Consider the following 24,241-nt stretch of genomic DNA (forward strand, 5'->3'; position numbering starts at 1 on the left):
ATAGTGTTGACTAAAGGAGAAAGCTCTAGAACGCTGATAGTGTTAACTAAAGGAGAAAGCTCTAGAAAGCTGATAGTGTTGACTAAAGGAGAACGGGCAACTCACCCAGTTGAAGTGACAGAGTGGTCTGATGAGTGGTGGGTGGTGGGCTCAGAACTCTTTCTGCTGATCTTTCTGGTCTTTCCAGAACCAGAACCCTCCTTCACCACCACTACCACTCTGTCTTCAGCTACAGTCTCTCTCTGGGACCCTGCCGCTCGCTCCCCTGTAGAGGCAGGCCTGTCTACGGAGGACGAGGTCTTCTCTCCTTTCTGTTCCCTGGTGGCTGACTTCTCCCTGGAAGATGACCTGTCCGTCTTGGCTGATGCTGGTCTCTCTCTCTCCTTGGAGCTCTCAGCTGGTCTCTCTCTCTCCTTGGAGCTCTCAGCTGGTCTCTCTCTCTCAGCGGGCGGCGTGTACTCGCTCTCTGTTCTCTCCCCGGTGACATCAGGTTTCTTAGCGATGGCCGAGCGTTCCGCGATGGTCATGCGGTCTAGAGAGACTGACCTTCCTCCTCCTCCTCTCTCCGGCAAACGTTCCCCTGACAACGGCCTCTCGGACCTAACAGACCTGACCTCTGACCTCTCGCCAGACGACCTCCGCTCCACCATCACCGCCACCCTCTCCGTCCCTCCATCCCTCTCTGCTCCTCCTCTCTCAGGACCAGCAGGTCTCTCTCCAGTAGAGGTGATAGTGGTGGTGATATTAGCAGCTGGAGCTGGTCTCTCCTCTGGGCGGGCCATACTGCTGTTTCTCCCTAGGTCTCTGTTCAGTTTGATTCTCCTCTGGGGGAAGGGTTTGACCTGCAGACCCATGAGAGGCCAGATAGACCCCCTGTCACTCTCTCTTCTGCCCGCCTCAGAGCTCCCTGGGGTGGGCAGCAGCCCATCGCCTCTCCCCTCTCTCCCCAGGTCCATGGAGGAACCAGGGATGGAGATGGAGATGGGATGGAAACGGTCTAGCCTCCCTGTCTGTGAGGAACCTGGGATGGGGAGCAGACCCTCTCCTCTACCCGACTCTCTGCATGCCAGGTTCAGGAGGAGGGAAGGCTTGGCAGGAAGTCCTCTCTGGGGGTACGGACCCTCGGCGCGGCGGAGCTTAGCCGGGGGCCCCCCCATCCCCCTGTCCATCCCCCTCCCCCTTTCCCTCTCCTCCACTCTCCTCCTCTTCTCTGCTGGGGAGGGAGGTGCAGGCTGGAGGGGGCGACCAGGGGGGCGTACCCCGACACTGTGAATGGGATCTCTCCTTCCCCCCCGGGCGTCGCCCAGGTGTTTAGGGAGGTCGTGGGGGTGAGGGGGGAGGGGGCGGGGCAGGGGGAGTTTAGCCAAACCTCCTCGAACAGTAGGGGTGCTCCGCCCCTTCTCTCTCCTGATTGGCTCGTCCGGTTTGACCTTGGATGCTTTGGTTGGTTTAGCGGCTGAAGACTCTTTGTTCTTAGAGGCTGTGACCGTCGCCTCTCCTCCAGTCTTTCTCTTAACCTTCTCTCCTTTTACCTTTCCCTCCATCTTTACTTTCACCTTACCCACCTTCTCCTTCCTGCTCTTCTCTGATTGGCCGGATGAGGTGGGAGGGGTTTTACCGGACAGCAGCGCTGCCTTATTGCTCGAGACCTTGGTGGAGGTGGGTGGGGCTTTGCTAGGGGTCAGGGTGTGGAGATCATCCATTGGCTCGTCCCTGACGGGTGTGGCGTCTCCCCTGTCCAGCGATTGGTCGGCTGAATCCAGCTCCTCCCCATTCTTCTTTTTCTTCAGTTTCTTCCCTTTCAGAGTTTTAGTTCCGCCCTCTGACGTTTTGGTTCCCCCCTGCGTGCGTTCCTTACTTCCACCCCCCCTGACAGAGGCAGAGGGCAGAGCGGACAAGGCGTGGTGAGTTCTGTGGGGTCCGGGAGGTCCCCCTCTCTCACCCCTCCTCACCCGCCCCTGGGGGGAGTAGTCTCTGGGCGGAGGGGTGAGGCGGTCCCTCTCTCTGCTGCCCCGGCCACCGCGGTGGTGCACCGAGGCATGCTGGGTACTGTAGTCTTTGTAGTACTTGTTGTACCAGTCCCTGTACTCTTTCTCCCACTGTCTGTAGCTGTCTCTCTCCCAGCGCTCCCTGCCGCCGGGAGACAGGTCAGGTCCGCCTTTAGGCTCGTAAGGAGCCGGCTCTCGAGGGGGGGGCTTATGGTGACCTCTAACCCCTCCAGGACTCCTGCTCCTCCTGTAGCCCCCCGGGGAGCGAGACCTGGGCCGATACCCCCCTCCTCCTCCTTCAGCTCCGTCTCCTCCTTCCCAGCCCCCTCCACCACCACCACCTCGGTAAGGCGGAGGGGAGCGAGGAGAGCCGGAGCGACGGTAGCCGTAGGAACGGGAGCGTGAGCGGGACCGTGGCGAGCGACCGTAGGATCGGCTGCGTCCTCCCCGGGAAACGTTGCGTCTGGAGAAGGGGGAGCGTCCGTAAGACCTGGAACGGGAACGGGAGCGGCTTGGGGTGTACGAGTAAGACCTGGAGCGGGACCGAGGAGATCGGGAGTAGGGGGAACGGCTGAACGGAGAACGACTGTAGGAACGAGACCTGGGGAGGAGAGAAACACACTTGATATCGTCTGTTTACCATCTCTACAAAATTCATATAATCTCTGTCCTAGATATATCTCTGTCAGAGAAGATATCTCTATGAACAGTTCAAGAGGTTTAATCCAGAAATATGATGAGATGTCATGGTGTTACCTGGAGTAGGAGCGTCTCCGTCTCTTGGGAGCAGGTCTGTATTCCATCAGCTCTTTGGCAAAGTCTTTAGTGAACTCATCCAGCTTGGACGTTACCCTGGTAACACAGAGAGACAGGACTGGTCACATCCCATAATACATGTCTGAGGGAAACCTTTGAACAGGTCACAGAACGCAAGGATTTAGAATAGTCGGGTTATTAGCCCGGGGTAACATTCCCCCCCACTACTAGCCCGGGGTAACATTCCCCCCCCACTACTAGCCCGGGGTAACATTCCCCCCCCACTACTAGCCCGGGGTAACATTCCCCCACCCACTACTAGCCCGGGGTAACATTCCCCCCCCCCACTACTAGCCCGGGGTAACATTCCCTCCCCCCCCCCCCCCACTACTAGCCCGGGGTAACATTCCCCCCCCCACTACTAGCCCGGGGTAACATTCCCCCCCCCACTACTAGCCCGGGGTAACATTTCCACCCCCCTACTAGCCCGGGGTAACATTCCCCCCCCCCCCCCCCACTACTAGCCCGGGGTAACATTCCTCCCCCCCCCCCCCCCCCCCCACTACTAGCCCGGGGTAACATTCCCCCCCCCCCCACTACTAGCCCGGGGTAACATTCCCCCCCCCCCCCCCCACTACTAGCCCGGGGTAACATTCCCCCCCCCCCCCCCCCCCACTACTAGCCCGGGGTAACATTCCCCCCCCCCCCCACTACTAGCCCGGGGTAACATTTCCCCCCCCCCCCACTACTAGCCCGGGGTAACATTTCCCCCCCCCCCACTACTAGCCCGGGGTAACATTTCCCCCCACTACTAGCCCGGGGTAACATTTCCCCCCACTACTAGCCCGGGGTAACATTTCCCCCCACTACTAGCCCGGGGTAACATTTCCCCCCACTACTAGCCCGGGGTAACATTTCCCCCCACTACTAGCCCGGGGTAACATTTCCCCCCACTACTAGCCCGGGGTAACATTTCCCCCACTACTAGCCCGGGGTAACATTTCCCCCCACTACTAGCCCGGGGTAACATTTCCCCCCACTACTAGCCCGGGGTAACATTTCCCCCCACTACTAGCCCGGGGTAACATTCTGCCCCACTACTAGCCCGGGGTGACATTTCCCCCCACTACTAGCCCGGGGTGACATTTCCCCCCACTACTAGCCCGGGGTAACATCCTCCCCCCCACTACTATCCCGGGGTAACATTCTGCGCCGTGCCTTGGTGGGCTAGTTTGGCCTCTGCGTTTAACACAGGTAGCAATTCAAATGATCAGATCTGAAAAAGATGAGAATCGGGCTGCCTGTGTAAACCGGCAACTGTTTACTAATCCCAGTAATGTGAAGCTACCAGCCTCAGGCCTAGCAGCCTCAGCATCATTACAATGAAGCATCATTACAATGAATGAAATCAGGTACAACTCACTGTTCCTGTTGGAGTCTCCTCTGTCTGTAGAAGTCCTCCTTGGAGAGAGGGGGTCCGGAGGGTAGGAGGGGCGGGGGGCCCAGCGAGTGGGGCTGGGTGTTGGGAGGGGGAACCCAGGGGGCATTAACCCCCGGAGGCATCTGGCCGTGTGGGTAGAGGGGCTGAGGGGGGTAGTTAACAGGGGGAGGGGGTCCGGTGGAGTATGGAGGGGGGTAGGACTGGGGCGGGATGGAGTGGGGGTTGGGGGGAGGGTGGTAAAGGTTAGGGCCCGGGTAGAGATGAGGGGCTGGGCCCGGGGCGGAAGGAAGGGGGTGGCGTGGGGGGGGGATGTGGTCAGAAAGAGGTCTGTAGGGTCTGGAGGGGGGTGAGAGAGAGGGTTACAATTTAGACTTGAGTAATTTAGTAGCTCTTATGTAAAGGTGACAAAACAGCATTACAGTAGCCTGTTATGACCTCTATATTCTATAGTCCTGTATTCTACAGTAACCCTGTTGTGACCTCTATTCTACAGTAGCCCTGTTATGACCTCTATATTCTACAGCCCTGTTATGACCTCTATATTCTATAGCCCTGTTATGACCTCTATATTCTATAGCCCTGTTATGACCTCTATATTCTATAGCCCTGTTATGACTCCTGTATTCTACAGTAACCTTGTTATGACCTCTATATTCTATAGCCCTGTATTCTACAGTAACGTTATGACCTCTATATTCTATAGTCCTGTTATGACCTCTATATTCTATAGTCCTGTATTCTACAGTAACCTTGTTATGACCTCTATATTCTATAGCCCGGTTATGACCTCTATATTCTATAGTCCTGTTATGACCAGTTGACCTCTATATTCTATAGTCCTGTATTCTACAGTAACCCTGTTATGACCTCTATATTCTATAGTCCTGTATTCTACAGTAACCCTGTTATGACCTCTATATTCTATAGTCCTGTTATGACCAGTTGACCTCTATATTCTATAGTCCTATATACTACAGTAACCCTGTTATGACCTCTATATTCTATAGTCCTGTATTCTACAGTAACCCTGTTATGACCAGTTGACCTCTATATTCTATAGTCCTGTTATGACCTCCATATTCTATAGTCCTGTGTTCTACAGTAACCCTGTTATGACCTCTATATTCTATAGCCCTGTTATGACCTCTATATTCTATAGCCCTGTTATGACCTCTATATTCTATAGCCCTGTTATGACCTCTATATTCTATAGTCCTATATTATATAGTCCTGTATTCTACGGTAACCCTGTTATGACCTCTATATTATAGTCCTGTTATGACCACTATATTCTATAGTCCTGTTATGACCTCTATATTCTATAGTCCTGTATTCTACAGTAACCCTGTTATGACCTCTATATTCTATAGTCCTGTTATGACCTCTATATTCTATAGTCCTGTATTCTACAGTAACCCTGTTATGACCTCTATATTCTATAGTCCTGTTATGACCTCTATATTCCATAGTCCTGTGTTCTACAGTAACCCTGTTATGACCAGTTGACCTCTATATTCTATAGTCCTGTTATGACCTCTATATTCTACAGTCACCCTGTTATGACCTCTATATTCTACAGTAACCCTGTTATGACCTCTATATTCTACAGTAACCCTGTTATGACCTCTATATTCTACAGTAACCCTGTTATGACCTCTATATTCTACAGTAACCCTGTTATGACCTCTATATTCTACAGTAACCCTGTTATGACCTCTATATTCTACAGTAACCCTGTTATGACCTCTATATTCTACAGTAACCCTGTTATGACCTCTATATTCTACAGTAACCCTGTTATGACCTCTATATTCTACAGTAACCCTGTTATGACCTCTATATTCTACAGTAACCCTGTTATGACCTCTATATTCTACAGTAACCTGTTATGACCTCTATATTCTACAGTAACCCTGTTATGACCTCTATATTCTACAGTAACCCTGTTATGACCTCTATATTCTACAGTAACCCTGTTATGACCTCTATATTCTACAGTAACCCTGTTATGACCTCTATATTCTACAGTAACCCTGTTATGACCTCTATATTCTACAGTAACCCTGTTATGACCTCTATATTCTACAGTAACCCTGTTATGACCTCTATATTCTACAGTAACCCTGTTATGACCTCTATATTCTACAGTAACCCTGTTATGACCTCTATATTCTACAGTAACCCTGTTATGACCTCTATATTCTACAGTAACCCTGTATGACCTCTATATTCTACAGTAAACCCTGTTATGACCTCTCATATTCTACAGTAACCCTGTTATGACCTCTTATTCTACAGTTAACCCTGTTATGCCTCTATATTCTACAGTAACCCTGTTATGACCTCTATATTCTACAGTAACCCTGTTATGACCTCTATATTCTACAGTAACCCTGTTATGACCTCTATATTCTACAGTAACCCTGTTATGACCTCTATATTCTACAGTAACCCTGTTATGACCTCTATATTCTACAGTAACCCTGTTATGACCTCTATATTCTACAGTAACCCTGTTATGACCTCTATATTCTACAGTAACCCTGTTATGACCTCTATATCTTACAGTAACCCTGTTATGACCTCTATATTCTACAGTAACCCTGTTATGACCTCTATATTCTACAGTAACCCTGTTATGACCTAATTCTACAGTAACCCTGTTATGACCTCTATATTCTACAGTAACCCTGTTATGACCTCTATATTCTACAGTAACCCTGTTATGACCTCTATATTCTACAGTAACCCTGTTATGACCTCTATATTCTACAGTAACCTGTTATGACCTCTATATTCTACAGTAACCCTGTTATGACCTCTATATTCTACAGTAACCCGTTATGACCTCTATATTCTACAGTAACCCTGTTATGACCTCTATATTCTACAGTAACCCTGTTATGACCTCTATATTCTACAGTAACCCTGTTATGACCTCTATATTCTACAGTAACCCTGTTATGACCTCTATATCTACAGTAACCCTGTTATGACCTCTATATTCTACAGTAACCCTGTTATGACCTCTATATTCTACAGTAACCCTGTTATGACCTCTATATTCTACAGTAACCCTGTTATGACCTCTATATTCTACAGTAACCCTGTTATGACCTCTATATTCTACAGTAACCCTGTTATGACCTCTATATTCTACAGTAACCCTGTTATGACCTCTATATTCTATAGCCCTGTTATGACCTCTATATTCTATAGTCCTGTATTCTACAGTAACCCTGTTATGACCTCTATATTCTATAGTCCTGTTATGACCACTATATTCTATAGTCCTGTATTCTACAGTAACCCTGTTATGACCTCTATATTCTACAGTAACCCTGTTATGACCTCTATATTCTATAGTCCTGTATTCTACAGTAACCCTGTTATGACCTCTATATTCTATAGTCCTGTGTGATCAGTGTCGTACCTGTCCCAAGGTGGTCTGGGTCCTCCTCTGTGGGAATGGGAGGGCTGTGGAGGTGGACCTGATGGGTGGGAGGGCCTTATGGGTGGAGGGTGACCAATCATAGGCATGTGGTATCCCTGGGGAACCAATCAGAGAGAAATCTCAAGGAAGTACAGAGGAACATTTTATGAAATGCAAATAAGATAGTTAGTTCTTTTTAAGTGTGTCTTAGAATGTACAGAGGCTACGACAGGTCATAATGTAGCCTCTAATACAACTAGTGTCTCACCTGAGGTCCGCTGTCGGCTGATCTGATTGGTGGCTCTGACACCATGTAAGGCCCCGCCTCCATCTCACTGAGAGAAAAAAACAAAACACCAATGAATCAGTCAGTTAATCAAATCAGTCAAATATCAACGGTTGAGATGTGCATCTGTGTGGCGTCCGTAGTCCCGGCAACTCACCCTGGAGGCGGTGGCTCGTTGTGATTGGCCAAGTGCCGTGGCTCCGCCCGGTGTGGTTCAGGGGCGGGGTCAGGAGAGATTGACACCTCAGGCGGTCCCATCGGTGGGGTCTGAATGGGCAGGCTTTGTGTCAGGGCGACAGGAGGAGTGAGGGAGGCTGGGGGGCGAGAGGCGTTGGCCAATAGGGGGTCCTGCTGGCGAGCGTTGGCCAATAGGGGGTCCTGCTGGCGAGCGTTGGCCAATAGGGGGTCCTGCTGGCGAGCGTTGGCCAATAGGGGGTCCTGCTGGCGAGCGCTGGCCAATAGGGGGTCCTGCTGGCGAGCGCTGGCCAATAGGGGGTCCTGCTGGCGAGTGCTGGCCAATAGGGGGTCCTGCTGGCGAGTGCTGGCCAATAGGGGGTCTTGCTGGCGAGTGCTGGCCAATAGGGGGTCCTGCTGGCGAGTGCTGGCCAATAGGGGGTCCTGCTGGCGAGTGCTGGCCAATAGGGGGTCCTGCTGGCGAGTGTTGGCCAATAGGGGGTCCTGCTGGCGTGAGCCGAGGGTTCTGAATGGCTGAGGCCGTGCTGGGGGCGGGGCAGACTGCTGCAGGGTTTTGTTTCGCGCTGGTTTGGTGTAACCAGACTCATTCTTAAAGTTATTCACTGCCTGAGGGGAGAGAGAGAGAGAGGAGGAGAGATTTGGAATTAATAAATAAAGCTATAGTGTGTATGAGTGTAGTTTAATTACTGACCGACCGAGTGTGTGTGTGGTTTGTCAATGTGTGTGTGTGTGTGTGTGGGGTTTGGCTTAATGCGTCTCCGTGATGTGTACCTGTCGTAGGAACTTGTTAGCGATGAGAGCGTCAGGTGAGACGTCAGACTGTTTGCAGGTGAAACAGGTGTGTTCCTCTGAGTCCAGCAGACTGGTCCTGATACCTAGAGGTTAAAAGGTCATACACAGAAGTTAGAGGTCAGTGGTGAAACAAATACAGAACTGTTTATTTCACCAAATCACTAAATAAATGTTGTGTTGCTTCAGTAGAGTGATCAGGGGACTAGTTCACCACTAAATAAATGTTGTGTTGCTTCAGTAGAGTGATCAGGGGACTAGTTCACCACTAAATAAATGTTGTGTTGCTTCAGTAGAGTGATCAGGGGACTAGTTCATCACTAAATAAATGTTGTGTTGCTTCAGTAGAGTGATCAGGGGACTAGTTCACTAAATAAATGTTGTGTTGCTTCAGTAGAGTGATCAGGGGACTAGTTCACTAAATAAATGTTGTGTTGCTTCAGTAGAGTGATCAGGGGACTAGTTCACTAAATAAATATTGTGTTGCTTCAGTAGAGTGATCAGGGGACTAGTTCACCATCACTAAATAAATGTTGTGTTGCTTCAGTAGAGTGATCAGGGGACTAGTTCACCACTAAATAAATGTTGTGTTGCTTCAGTAGAGTGATCAGGGGACTAGTTCACTAAATAAATGTTGTGTTGCTTCAGTAGAGTGATCAGGGGACTAGTTCACTAAATAAATGTTGTGTTGCTTCAGTAGAGTGATCAGGGGACTAGTTCACCATCACTAAATAAATGTTGTGTTGCTTCAGTAGAGTGATCAGGGGACTAGTTCACCACTAAATAAATGTTGTGTTGCTTCAGTAGAGTGATCAGGGGACTAGTTCATCACTAAATAAATGTTGTGTTGCTTCAGTAGAGTGATCAGGGGGACTAGTTCATCACTAAATAAATGTTGTGTTGCTTCAATAGAGTGATCAGGGGACTAGTTCATCACTAAATAAATGTTGTGTTGCTTCAGTAGAGTGATCAGGGGACTAGTTCATCACTAAAGAAATGTTGTGTTGCTTCAGTAGAGTGATCAGGGGACTAGTTCATCACTAAATACATGTTGTGTTGCTTCAGTAGAGTGATCAGGGGACTAGTTCATCACTAAATAAATGTTGTGTTGCTTCAGTAGAGTGATCAGGGGACTAGTTCATCATCACTAAATACATGTTGTGTTGCTTCAGTAGTGATCAGGGGACTAGTTCATCACAAAATAAATGTTGTGTTGCTTCAGTAGTGATCAGGGGACTAGTTCATCACTAAATAAATGTTGTGTTGCTTCAGTAGAGTGATCAGGGGACTAGTTCATCACTAAATACATGTTGTGTTGCTTCAGTAGAGTGATCAGGGGACTAGTTCATCACTAAATAAATGTTGTGTTGCTTCAGTAGAGTGATCAGGGGACTAGTTCATCACTAAATACATGTTGTGTTGCTTCAGTAGAGTGATCAGGGGACTAGTTCATCACTAAATAAATGTTGTGTTGCTTCAGTAGTGATCAGGGGACTAGTTCATCACTAAATAAATGTTGTGTTGCTTCAGTAGAGTGATCAGGGGACTAGTTCATCACTAAATACATGTTGTGTTGCTTCAGTAGAGTGATCAGGGGACTAGTTCATCACTAAATAAATGTTGTGTTGCTTCAGTAGAGTGCTCAGGGGACTAGTTCATCACTAAATAAATGTTGTGTTGCTTCAGTAGAGTGATCAGGGGACTAGTTCATCATCACTAAATACATGTTGTGTTGCTTCAGTAGAGTGATCAGGGGACTAGTTCATCACTAAATAAATGTTGTGTTGCTTCAGTAGAGTGATCAGGGGGACTAGTTCATCACTAAATAAATGTTGTGTTGCTTCAGTAGAGTGATCAGGGGACTAGTTCATCACTAAATACATGTTGTGTTGCTTCAGTAGAGTGATCAGGGGACTAGTTCATCACTAAATACATGTTGTGTTGCTTCAATAGAGTGATCAGGGGACTAGTTCACTAAATAAATGTTGTGTTGCTTCAGTAGAGTGATCAGGGGACTAGTTCATCACTAAATAAATGTTGTGTTGCTTCAGTAGAGTGATCAGGGGACTAGTTCACCATCACTAAATAAATGTTGTGTTGCTTCAGTAGAGTGATCAGGGGACTAGTTCACCATCACTAAATAAATGTTGTGTTGCTTCAGTAGAGTGATCAGGGGACTAGTTCACCATCACTAAATAAATGTTGTGTTGCTTCAGTAGAGTGATCAGGGGACTAGTTCATCACTAAATAAATGTTGTGTTGCTTCAGTAGAGTGATCAGGGGACTAGTTCATCACTAAATAAATGTTGTGTTGCTTCAGTAGTGATCAGGGGACTAGTTCATCACTAAATAAATGTTGTGTTGCTTCAGTAGAGTGATCAGGGGACTAGTTCATCACTAATACATGTTGTGTTGCTTCAGTAGAGTGATCAGGGGACTAGTTCATCACTAAATAAATGTTGTGTTGCTTCAGTAGAGTGATCAGGGGACTAGTTCATCAATAAATACATGTTGTGTTGCTTCAGTAGAGTGATCAGGGGGACTAGTTCATCACTAAATAAATGTTGTGTTGCTTCAGTAGAGTGATCAGGGGACTAGTTCATCACTAAATACATGTTGTGTTGCTTCAGTAGAGTGATCAGGGGGACTAGTTCATCACTAAATACATGTGTTGCTTCAGTAGAGTGATCAGGGGACTAGTTCATCACTAAATAAATGTTGTGTTGCTTCAGTAGTGATCAGGGGACTAGTTCATCACTAAATAAATGTTGTGTTGCTTCAGTAGAGTGATCAGGGGACTAGTTCATCACTAAATACATGTTGTGTTGCTTCAGTAGAGTGATCAGGGGACTAGTTCATCACTAAATAAATGTTGTGTTGCTTCAGTAGAGTGCTCAGGGGACTAGTTCATCACTAAATAAATGTTGTGTTGCTTCAGTAGAGTGATCAGGGGACTAGTTCATCATCACTAAATACATGTTGTGTTGCTTCAGTAGAGTGATCAGGGGACTAGTTCATCACTAAATAAATGTTGTGTTGCTTCAGTAGAGTGATCAGGGGGACTAGTTCATCACTAAATAAATGTTGTGTTGCTTCAGTAGAGTGATCAGGGGGACTAGATCATCACTAAATAAATGCTGTGTTGCTTCAATAGAGTGATCAGGGGACTAGTTCATCACTAAATAAATGTTGTGTTGCTTCAGTAGAGTGATCAGGGGACTAGTTCATCACTAAATACATGTTGTGTTGCTTCAATAGAGTGATCAGGGGACTAGTTCACTAAATAAATGTTGTGTTGCTTCAGTAGAGTGATCAGGGGACTAGTTCATCACTAAATAAATGTTGTGTTGCTTCAGTAGAGTGATCAGGGGACTAGTTCACCATCACTAAATAAATGTTGTGTTGCTTCAGTAGAGTGATCAGGGGACTAGTTCACCATCACTAAATAAATGTTGTGTTGCTTCAGTAGAGTGATCAGGGGACTAGTTCACCATCACTAAATAAATGTTGTGTTGCTTCAGTAGAGTGATCAGGGGACTAGTTCATCACTAAATAAATGTTGTGTTGCTTCAGTAGAGTGATCAGGGGACTAGTTCATCACTAAATAAATGTTGTGTTGCTTCAGTAGAGTGATCAGGGGGACTAGTTCATCACTAAATAAATGTTGTGTTGCTTCAGTAGAGTGATCAGGGGACTAGTTCATCACTAAATACATGTTGTGTTGCTTCAGTAGAGTGATCAGGGGACTAGTACACCATCACTAAATAAATGTTGTGTTGCTTCAGTAGAGTGATCAGGGGACTAGTTCATCACTAAATAAATGTTGTGTTGCTTCAGTAGAGTGATCGGGGGACTAGTTCACCATCACTAAATAAATGTTGTGTTGCTTCAGTAGAGTGATCAGGGGACTAGTTCACCATCACTAAATAAATGTTGTGTTGCTTCAGTAGAGTGATCAGGGGACTAGTTCACCACTAAATAAATGTTGTGTTGCTTCAGTAGAGTGATCAGGGGACTAGTTCATCACTAAATAAATGTTGTGTTGCTTCAGTAGAGTGATCAGGGGACTAGTTCATCACTAAATAAATGTTGTGTTGCTTCAGTAGAGTGATCAGGGGACTAGTTCATCACTAAATAAATGTTGTGTTGCTTCAGTAGAGTGATCAGGGGACTAGTTCATCACTAAATAAATGTTGTGTTGCTTCAGTAGAGTGATCAGGGGACTAGTTCATCATCTCTAAATACATGTTGTGTTGCTTCAGTAGAGTGATCAGGGGACTAGTTCATCACTAAATAAATGTTGTGTTGCTTCAGTAGAGTGATCAGGGGGACTAGTTCATCACTAAATAAATGCTGTGTTGCTTCAATAGAGTGATCAGGGGACTAGTTCATCACTAAATAAATGTTGTGTTGCTTCAGTAGAGTGATCAGGGGACTAGTTCATCACTAAATAAATGTTGTGTTGCTTCAGTAGAGTGATCAGGGGACTAGTTCATCACTAAATAAATGTTGTGTTGCTTCAGTAGAGTGATCAGGGGGACTAGTTCATCACTAAATAAATGTTGTGTTGCTTCAGTAGAGTGATCAGGGGACTAGTTCACCACTAAATAAATGTGTTGCTTCAGTAGAGTGATTAGGGGACTAGTTCATCACTAAATACATGTTGTGTTGCTTCAGTAGAGTGATCAGGGGACTAGTTCACCATCACTAAATAAATGTTGTGTTGCTTCAGTAGAGTGATCAGGGGACTAGTTCACCATCACTAAATAAATGTTGTGTTGCTTCAGTAGAGTGATCAGGGGACTAGTTCACCATCACTAAATAAATGTTGTGTTGCTTCAGTAGAGTGATCAGGGGACTAGTTCACCATCACTAAATAAATGTTGTTTTGCTTCAGTAGAGTGATCAGGGGACTAGTTCACCATCACTAAATAAATGTTGTGTTGCTTCAGTAGAGTGATCAGGGGACTAGTTCACCATCACTAAATAAATGTTGTGTTGCTTCAGTAGAGTGATCAGGGGACTAGTTCACCACTAAATAAATGTTGTGTTGCTTCAGTAGAGTGATCAGGGGACTAGTTCATCACTAAATAAATGTTGTGTTGCTTCAGTAGAGTGATCAGGGGACTAGTTCATCACTAAATAAATGTTGTGTTGCTTCAGTAGAGTGATCAGGGGACTAGTTCATCACTAAATAAATGTTGTGTTGCTTCAGTAGAGTGATCAGGGGACTAGTTCATCACTAAATAAATGTTGTGTTGCTTCAGTAGAGTGATCAGGGGACTAGTTCATCACTAAATACATGTTGTGTTGCTTCAGTAGAGTGATCAGGGGACTAGTTCATCACTAAATACATGTTGTGTTGCTTCAGTAGAGTGATCAGGGGACTAGTTCATCACTAAATAAATGTTGTGTTGCTTCAGTAGAGTGATCAGGGGACTAGTTCATCACTAAATACATGTTGTGTTGCTTCAGTAGAGTGATCAGGGGACTAGTTCATCACTAAATAAATGTTGTGTTGCTTCAGTAGAGTGATCAGGGGACTAGTTCACCACTAAATAAATGTTGTGTTGCTTCAGTAGAGTGATCAGGGGACTAGTTCATCACTAAATAAATGTTGTGTTGCTTCAGTAGAGTGATCAGGGGGACTAGTTCATCACTAAATAAATGTTGTGTTGCTTCAGTAGAGTGATCAGGGGGACTAGATCATCACTAAATAAATGCTGTGTTGCTTCAATAGAGTGATCAGGGGACTAGTTCATCACTAAATAAATGTTGTGTTGCTTCAGTAGAGTGATCAGGGGACTAGTTCATCACTAAATACATGTTGTGTTGCTTCAGTAGAGTGATCAGGGGACTAGTTCATCACTAAATACATGTTGTGTTGCTTCAATAGAGTGATCAGGGGACTAGTTCACTAAATAAATGTTGTGTTGCTTCAGTAGAGTGATCAGGGGACTAGTTCATCACTAAATAAATGTTGTGTTGCTTCAGTAGAGTGATCAGGGGACTAGTTCACCATCACTAAATAAATGTTGTGTTGCTTCAGTAGAGTGATCAGGGGACTAGTTCACCATCACTAAATAAATGTTGTGTTGCTTCAGTAGAGTGATCAGGGGACTAGTTCACCATCACTAAATAAATGTTGTGTTGCTTCAGTAGAGTGATCAGGGGACTAGTTCATCACTAAATAAATGTTGTGTTGCTTCAGTAGAGTGATCAGGGGACTAGTTCATCACTAAATAAATGTTGTGTTGCTTCAGTAGAGTGATCAGGGGACTAGTTCATCACTAAATACATGTTGTGTTGCTTCAGTAGAGTGATCAGGGGGACTAGTTCATCACTAAATAAATGTTGTGTTGCTTCAGTAGAGTGATCAGGGGACTAGTTCATCACTAAATAAATGTTGTGTTGCTTCAGTAGAGTGATCAGGGGACTAGTACACCATCACTAAATAAATGTTGTGTTGCTTCAGTAGAGTGATCAGGGGACTAGTTCATCACTAAATAAATGTTGTGTTGCTTCAGTAGAGTGATCAGGGGACTAGTTCATCACTAAATAAATGTTGTGTTGCTTCAGTAGAGTGATCGGGGGACTAGTTCACCATCACTAAATAAATGTTGTGTTGCTTCAGTAGAGTGATCAGGGGACTAGTTCACCATCACTAAATAAATGTTGTGTTGCTTCAGTAGAGTGATCAGGGGACTAGTTCACCACTAAATAAATGTTGTGTTGCTTCAGTAGAGTGATCAGGGGACTAGTTCATCACTAAATAAATGTTGTGTTGCTTCAGTAGAGTGATCAGGGGACTAGTTCATCACTAAATAAATGTTGTGTTGCTTCAGTAGAGTGATCAGGGGACTAGTTCATCACTAAATAAATGTTGTGTTGCTTCAGTAGAGTGATCAGGGGACTAGTTCATCACTAAATAAATGTTGTGTTGCTTCAGTAGAGTGATCAGGGGACTAGTTCATCATCACTAAATACATGTTGTGTTGCTTCAGTAGAGTGATCAGGGGACTAGTTCATCACTAAATAAATGTTGTGTTGCTTCAGTAGAGTGATCAGGGGGACTAGTTCATCACTAAATAAATGCTGTGTTGCTTCAATAGAGTGATCAGGGGACTAGTTCATCACTAAATAAATGTTGTGTTGCTTCAGTAGAGTGATCAGGGGACTAGTTCATCACTAAATAAATGTTGTGTTGCTTCAGTAGAGTGATCAGGGGACTAGTTCATCACTAAATAAATGTTGTGTTGCTTCAGTAGAGTGATCAGGGGGACTAGTTCATCACTAAATAAATGTTGTGTTGCTTCAGTAGAGTGATCAGGGGACTAGTTCACCACTAAATAAATGTGTTGCTTCAGTAGAGTGATTAGGGGACTAGTTCATCACTAAATACATGTTGTGTTGCTTCAGTAGAGTGATCAGGGGACTAGTTCACCATCACTAAATAAATGTTGTGTTGCTTCAGTAGAGTGATCAGGGGACTAGTTCACCATCACTAAATAAATGTTGTGTTGCTTCAGTAGAGTGATCAGGGGACTAGTTCACCATCACTAAATAAATGTTGTGTTGCTTCAGTAGAGTGATCAGGGGACTAGTTCACCATCACTAAATAAATGTTGTGTTGCTTCAGTAGAGTGATCAGGGGACTAGTTCACCATCACTAAATAAATGTTGTGTTGCTTCAGTAGAGTGATCAGGGGACTAGTTCACCATCACTAAATAAATGTTGTGTTGCTTCAGTAGAGTGATCAGGGGACTAGTTCACCATCACTAAATAAATGTTGTGTTGCTTCAGTAGAGTGATCAGGGGACTAGTTCACCATCACTAAATAAATGTTGTGTTGCTTCAGTAGAGTGATCAGGGGACTAGTTCACCACTAAATAAATGTTGTGTTGCTTCAGTAGAGTGATCAGGGGACTAGTTCATCACTAAATAAATGTTGTGTTGCTTCAGTAGAGTGATCAGGGGACTAGTTCATCACTAAATAAATGTTGTGTTGCTTCAGTAGAGTGATCAGGGGACTAGTTCATCACTAAATAAATGTTGTGTTGCTTCAGTAGAGTGATCAGGGGACTAGTTCATCACTAAATACATGTTGTGTTGCTTCAGTAGAGTGATCAGGGGACTAGTTCATCACTAAATACATGTTGTGTTGCTTCAGTAGAGTGATCAGGGGACTAGTTCATCACTAAATAAATGTTGTGTTGCTTCAGTAGAGTGATCAGGGGACTAGTTCATCACTAAATACATGTTGTGTTGCTTCAGTAGAGTGATCAGGGGACTAGTTCATCACTAAATAAATGTTGTGTTGCTTCAGTAGAGTGATCAGGGGACTAGTTCACCACTAAATAAATGTTGTGTTGCTTCAGTAGAGTGATCAGGGGACTAGTTCATCACTAAATAAATGTTGTGTTGCTTCAGTAGAGTGATCAGGGGACTAGTTCATCACTAAATAAATGTTGTGTTGCTTCAGTAGAGTGATCAGGGGACTAGTTCACCACTAAATAAATGTTGTGTTGCTTCAGTAGAGTGATCAGGGGACTAGTTCATCACTAAATAAATGTTGTGTTGCTTCAGTAGAGTGATCAGGGGACTAGTTCATCACTAAATAAATGTTGTGTTGCTTCAGTAGAGTGATCAGGGGACTAGTTCATCACTAAATAAATGTTGTGTTGCTTCAGTAGAGTGATCAGGGGACTAGTTCATCGCTAAATAAATGTTGTGTTGCTTCAGTAGAGTGATCAGGGGACTAGTTCACCACTAAATAAATGTTGTGTTGCTTCAGTAGAGTGATCAGGGGACTAGTTCATCACTAAATAAATGTTGTGTTGCTTCAGTAGAGTGATCAGGGGACTAGTTCATCACTAAATAAATGTTGTGTTGCTTCAGTAGAGTGATCAGGGGACTAGTTCATCACTAAATAAATGTTGTGTTGCTTCAGTAGAGTGATCAGGGGACTAGTTCATCACTAAATAAATGTTGTGTTGCTTCAGTAGAGTGATCAGGGGACTAGTTCACCATCACTAAATAAATGTTGTGTTGCTTCAGTAGAGTGATCAGGGGACTAGTTCATCACTAAATAAATGTTGTGTTGCTTCAGTAGAGCGATCAGGGGACTAGTTCATCACTAAATAAATGTTGTGTTGCTTCAGTAGAGTGATCAAGGGACTAGTTCACCATCACTAAATAAATGTTGTGTTGCTTCAGTAGAGTGATCAGGGGACTAGTTCACCATCACTAAATAAATGTTGTGTTGCTTCAGTAGAGTGATCAGGGGACTAGTTCACCATCACTAAATAAATGTTGTGTTGCTTCAGTAGAGTGATCAGGGGACTAGTTCACCATCACTAAATAAATGTTGTGTTGCTTCAGTAGAGTGATCAGGGGACTAGTTCATCACTAAATAAATGTTGTGTTGCTTCAGTAGAGTGATCAGGGGACTAGTTCATCACTAAATAAATGTTGTGTTGCTTCAGTAGAGTGATCAGGGGACTAGTTCATCACTAAATACATGTTGTGTTGCTTCAGTAGAGTGATCAGGGTACTAGTTCATCACTAAATAAATGTTGTGTTGCTTCAGTAGAGTGATCAGGGGACTAGTTCATCACTAAATAAATGTTGTGTTGCTTCAGTAGAGTGATCAGGGGACTAGTTCATCACTAAATAAATGTTGTGTTGCTTCAGTAGAGTGATCAGGGGACTAGTTCATCACTAAATACATGTTGTGTTGCTTCAGTAGAGTGATCAGGGTACTAGTTCATCACTAAATAAATGTTGTGTTGCTTCAGTAGAGTGATCAGGGGACTAGTTCATCACTAAATAAATGTTGTGTTGCTTCAGTAGAGTGATCAGGGGACTAGTTCATCACTAAATAAATGTTGTGTTGCTTCAGTAGAGTGATCAGGGGACTAGTTCATCACTAAATAAAATGTTGTGTTGCTTCAATAGAGTGATCAGGGGACTAGTTCACCATCACTAAATAAATGTTGTGTTGCTTCAGTAGAGTGATCAGGGGACTAGTTCACCATCACTAAATAAATGTTGTGTTGCTTCAGTAGAGTGATCAGGGGACTAGTTCATCACTAAATAAATGTTGTGTTGCTTCAGTAGAGTGATCAGGGGACTAGTTCACCATCACTAAATAAATGTTGTGTTGCTTCAGTAGAGTGATCAGGGGACTAGTTCATCACTAAATAAATGTTGTGTTGCTTCAGTAGAGCGATCAGGGGACTAGTTCATCACTAAATAAATGTTGTGTTGCTTCAGTAGAGTGATCAAGGGACTAGTTCACCATCACTAAATAAATGTTGTGTTGCTTCAGTAGAGTGATCAGGGGACTAGTTCACCATCACTAAATAAATGTTGTGTTGCTTCAGTAGAGTGATCAGGGGACTAGTTCACCATCACTAAATAAATGTTGTGTTGCTTCAGTAGAGTGATCAGGGGACTAGTTCACCATCACTAAATAAATGTTGTGTTGCTTCAGTAGAGTGATCAGGGGACTAGTTCATCACTAAATAAATGTTGTGTTGCTTCAGTAGAGTGATCAGGGGACTAGTTCACCATCACTAAATAAATGTTGTGTTGCTTCAGTAGAGTGATCAGGGGACTAGTTCATCACTAAATAAATGTTGTGTTGCTTCAGTAGAGTGATCAGGGGACTAGTTCACCATCACTAAATAAATGTTGTGTTGCTTCAGTAGAGTGATCAGGGGACTAGTTCACCATCACTAAATAAATGTTGTGTTGCTTCAGTAGAGTGATCAGGGGACTAGTTCACCATCACTAAATAAATGTTGTGTTGCTTCAGTAGAGTGATCAGGGGACTAGTTCACCATCACTAAATAAATGTTGTGTTGCTTCAGTAGAGTGATCAGGGGACTAGTTCATCACTAAATAAATGTTGTGTTGCTTCAGTAGAGTGATCAGGGGACTAGTTCATCACTAAATAAATGTTGTGTTGCTTCAGTAGAGTGATCAGGGGACTAGTTCATCACTAAATAAATGTTGTGTTGCTTCAGTAGAGTGCTCAGGGGACTAGTTCATCACTAAATAAATGTTCACCAAACAGAAAATAGCTTTTTTTCCCATGACAACAGAAGGGCAACACTATTCGGCTGGCAGCCACACAACTTAACTTCCAATGAAAGAGGAACGTTTTGCAAAGGCCATCAGATGTCTTATTGGCAGAGAGAGATTTACAGTCAGCTACATTTCCTAATGTCTTGCTTTAAGTTCATCTTGCAAGATACTTCTGTTTTTAAATTCTTATTTTTTTTATGCTTGAAAAAGGCTGAATTCAGACCAAAATATAACCTAGGCGTGGGAAATGCCCAAATATAGGCGTGGGAAATGCCCAAATATAGGCGTGAGAAATGCCCAAATATAGGCGTGGGAAGTGCCCAAATATAGGCGTGGGAAGTGCCCAAATATAGGCGCGGGAAATGCCCAAATATAGGCGTGGGAAATGCCCAAATATAACCTAGGGATGGGCCTCACGATACGATCACGATACTTAGGCGCCGATACCACGGGTTTTAGGATTCAATACTGCGATTTTATTGCGATTTCGATGTTCCAGACATATTGCTCACCACATGTCTGCTGCTATCGAAAAAGGAAGATAAGAGTTAGTTTCACAAAGACAATGCTAACTAGCATTAGCGCTGGAAGTCTACAGGAGCAGCTAGCAGGCCATCTATTCATCCCACTCTGGGAAAGTGGGGCCCTGGGTCACCGGTTTGTCTGGGCGGGGGGGGGGAGGGGGCCATGGGTGACCAGTTTGTCTGGGTGGGGGGGGGGGGGGGGCCCTGGATCACCAGGTTGTCTGGGCGGGCGGGAAGGGGGCCCTGGGTCACCAGGTTGTCTGGGCGGGCGGGAAGGGGGCCCTGGGTCACCAGGTTGTGTGGGCGGGGGGGGAGGGGTCCCTGGGTCACCAGGTTGTGTGGGCGGGGGGGGAGGGGTCCCTGGGTCACCAGGTTGTCTGGGCGGGGGGGGCCCTGGGTCACCAGTTTGTCTGGGCGGGGGGGGGCCCTGGGTCACCAGGTTGTCTGGGCGGGGGGGGGAGGGGGCCCTGGGTCACCAGTTTTTCTGGGCGGGGGGGAGGGGGCCCTGGGTCACCAGTTTGTCTGGGCGGGGGGGAGGGGGCCCTGGGTCACCAGTTTGTCTGGGCGGGGGGGGAGGGGGCCATGGGTCACCAGTTTGTCTGGGCGGGGGGGGGGGGGCCCTGGGTCACCAGTTTGTCTGGGCGGGGGGGGAGGGGGCCCTGGGTCACCAGTTTGTCTGGGCGGGGGGGAGGGGGCCCTGGGTCACCAGTTTGTCTGGGCGGGGGGGAGGGGGCCCTGGGTCACCAGTTTGTCTGGGCGGGGGGGAGGGGGCCCTGGGTCACCAGTTTGTCTGGGCGGGGGGGAGGGGGCCCTGGGTCACCAGTTTGTCTAACGAGGGGTGGGAGGCCTGGACCAGCTGTGTGTGTGTTAACTCACAGTCGTCGCAGTAGGAGTTACCACAGCAGGGTATGACCACAGCATCATTCATCAGGTCGTTACCTGGAACATATTAGAAGACAAAGTGATTCAAAGACATTTTAACAACAAGTCTCTGCTCAGATGGCATTTTTTGAGTTTTTGACAAAAAAAAAATTATCCTAGTTAAATTAAACCAATAAACAAATTGTATAATTAAAGTGTAATGATAATAATGAATGCGGTAATTACAGATGGGGCAGAGCAGCTCATCAGGGATTGGATCAGCCTCATCTTCAGACGATGACGCTTCACGAGGAACAAAGGGGGGACGTTCTTTCTTACCCAGAGCATAGGCCTCCCTGTAACACATTATATATTATATAGTCTCTCCTTCTTACCCAGAGCATAGGCCTCCCTGTAACACATTATATATTATATAGTCTCTCCTTCTTACCCAGAGCATAGGCCTCCCTGTAACACATTATATATTATATAGTCTCTCCTTCTTACCCAGAGCATAGGCCTCCCTGTAACACATTATATATTATATAGTCTCTCCTTCTTACCCAGAGTATAGGCCTCCCTGTAACACATCTATAGTCTCTCCTTCTTACCCAGAGCATAGGCCTCCCTGTAACACATTATATATTATATAGTCTCTCCTTCTTACCCAGAGCATAGGCCTCCCTGTAACACATTATATAGTCTCTCCTTCTTACCCAGAGCATAGGCCTCCCTGTAACACATTATATATTATATAGTCTCTCCTTCTTACCCAGAGCATAGGCCTCCCTGTAACACATCTATAGTCTCTCCTTCTTACCCAGAGCATAGGCCTCCCTGTAACACATTATATAGTCTCTCCTTCTTACCCAGAGCATAGGCCTCCCTGTAACACATTAGATATTATATAGTCTCTCCTTCTTACCCAGAGCATAGGCCTCCCTGTAACACATTATATAGTCTCTCCTTCTTACCCAGAGCATAGGCCTCCCTGTAACACATTATATATTATATAGTCTCTCCTTCTTACCCAGAGCATAGGCCTCCCTGTAACACATTATATATTATATAGTCTCTCCTTCTTACCCAGAGCATAGGCCTCCCTGTAACACAGTATATATTATATAGTCTCTCCTTCTTACCCAGAGCATAGGCCTCCCTGTAACACTTTATATATTATATAGTCTCTCCTTCTTACCCAGAGCATAGGCCTCCCTGTAACACATCTATAGTCTCTCCTTCTTACCCAGAGCATAGGCCTCCCTGTAACACATTATATAGTCTCTCCTTCTTACCCAGAGCATAGGCCTCCCTGTAACACATTATATAGTCTCTCCTTCTTACCCAGAGCATAGGCCCCCCTGTAACACATTATATAGTCTCTCCTTCTTACCCAGAGCATAGGCCTCCCTGTAACACATTATATAGTCTCTCCTTCTTACCCAGAGCATAGGCCTCCCTGTAACACATTAGATATTATATAGTCTCTCCTTCTTACCCAGAGCATAGGCCTCCCTGTAACACATTATATATTATATAGTCTCTCCTTCTTACCCAGAGCATAGGCCTCCCTGTAACACATTATATAGTCTCTCCTTCTTACCCAGAGCATAGGCCTCCCTGTAACACATTAGATATTATATAGTCTCTCCTTCTTACCCAGAGCATAGGCCTCCCTGTAACACATTATATAGTCTCTCCTTCTTACCCAGAGCATAGGCCCCCCTGTAACACATTATATATTATATAGTCTCTCCTTCTTACCCAGAGCATAGGCCTCCCTGTAACACATTATATATTATATAGTCTCTCCTTCTTACCCAGAGCATAGGCCTCCCTGTAACACATCTATAGTCTCTCCTTCTTACCCAGAGCATAGGCCTCCCTACAACACATTATATATTATATAGTCTCTCCTTCTTACCCAGAGCATAGGCCTCCCTGTAACACATCTATAGTCTCTCCTTCTTACCCAGAGCATAGGCCTCCCTGTAACACATTATATAGTCTCTCCTTCTTACCCAGAGCATAGGCCTCCCTGTAACACATTATATAGTCTCTCCTTCTTACCCAGAGCATAGGCCTCCCTGTAACACATTATATAGTCTCTCCTTCTTACCCAGAGCATAGGCCTCCCTGTAACACATTATATAGTCTCTCCTTCTTACCCAGAGCATAGGCCTCCCTGTAACACATCTATAGTCTCTCCTTCTTACCCAGAGCATAGGCCTCCCTGTAACACATTATATAGTCTCTCCTTCTTACCCAGAGCATAGGCCTCCCTGTAACACATTATATATTATATAGTCTCTCCTTCTTACCCAGAGCATAGGCCTCCCTGTAACACATTATATATTATATAGTCTCTCCTTCTTTCCCAGAGTATAGGCCTCCCTGTAAACACATATATTATATAGTCTCTCCTCCTTACCCAGAACAAGAAAACACAAAATGAGCACAGAGAGACAGAGAGACAGAGAGAGAGAGAGAGACAGAGAGACACACAGAGAGAGGGAGAAAGAGAGAAATGGAGAGAAAGAGAGAGACAGAGGGCGTGTGGTACATACGCGTCTATAGCAGGAATAGCATATTCTCCAGTGCTGGTCAACATGGCTCCTTTCGTTCCTGGTTCAGCCTTCACCATAAAGCTCTGAGGGATTCCCTTACTGGTCCTGATTGGCTTAGGAGCCTCTACGCTCTTATCCTACAACACAGATACCATATGGCATGTTATGTAGTGTTATGTAGTGTTATGTAGTGTCGTACCATCTGCATGGGGCAGTGTTTGATGTAGTGTCCATTCTTGCCACAGCGATAGCAGGTGTCGTGTCGTGTAGTGTCGTGTAGTGTCGTGTAGTGTCGTGTAGTGTCGTGTA

General features: G+C 45.2%; 1 protein-coding gene across 5 annotated transcripts in view; it reads right to left on the reverse strand.

Annotated features, from left to right (window-relative positions):
• LOC109885400 (E3 ubiquitin-protein ligase RBBP6) overlaps positions 1–24,241 on the reverse strand; it is a 49,120-nt gene that overhangs the window by 6,119 nt on the left and 18,760 nt on the right. For 3 of the 5 annotated variants that reach the window (XM_031815718.1, XM_031815717.1, XM_031815721.1), the window contains 10 exons: positions 23,933–24,069; positions 21,612–21,721; positions 21,381–21,443; positions 8,871–8,974; positions 8,062–8,705; positions 7,887–7,953; positions 7,619–7,734; positions 4,168–4,521; positions 2,745–2,840; positions 106–2,589 (listed from right to left, as the gene is read on the reverse strand). In XM_031815718.1, coding sequence (XP_031671578.1) covers positions 106–2,589; positions 2,745–2,840; positions 4,168–4,521; positions 7,619–7,734; positions 7,887–7,953; positions 8,062–8,705; positions 8,871–8,974; positions 21,381–21,443; positions 21,612–21,721; positions 23,933–24,069 — 4,175 coding nt within the window. The remainder of the gene's footprint in view (positions 1–105; positions 2,590–2,744; positions 2,841–4,167; positions 4,522–7,618; positions 7,735–7,886; positions 7,954–8,061; positions 8,706–8,870; positions 8,975–21,380; positions 21,444–21,611; positions 21,722–23,932; positions 24,070–24,241) is intronic. The other 2 variants (XM_031815720.1, XM_031815719.1) reach the window with 2 other exon arrangements.

Source organism: Oncorhynchus kisutch, unplaced genomic scaffold, assembly GCF_002021735.2.
Source record: "Oncorhynchus kisutch isolate 150728-3 unplaced genomic scaffold, Okis_V2 scaffold503, whole genome shotgun sequence".
Classification (NCBI taxonomy): domain Eukaryota; kingdom Metazoa; phylum Chordata; class Actinopteri; order Salmoniformes; family Salmonidae; genus Oncorhynchus; species Oncorhynchus kisutch.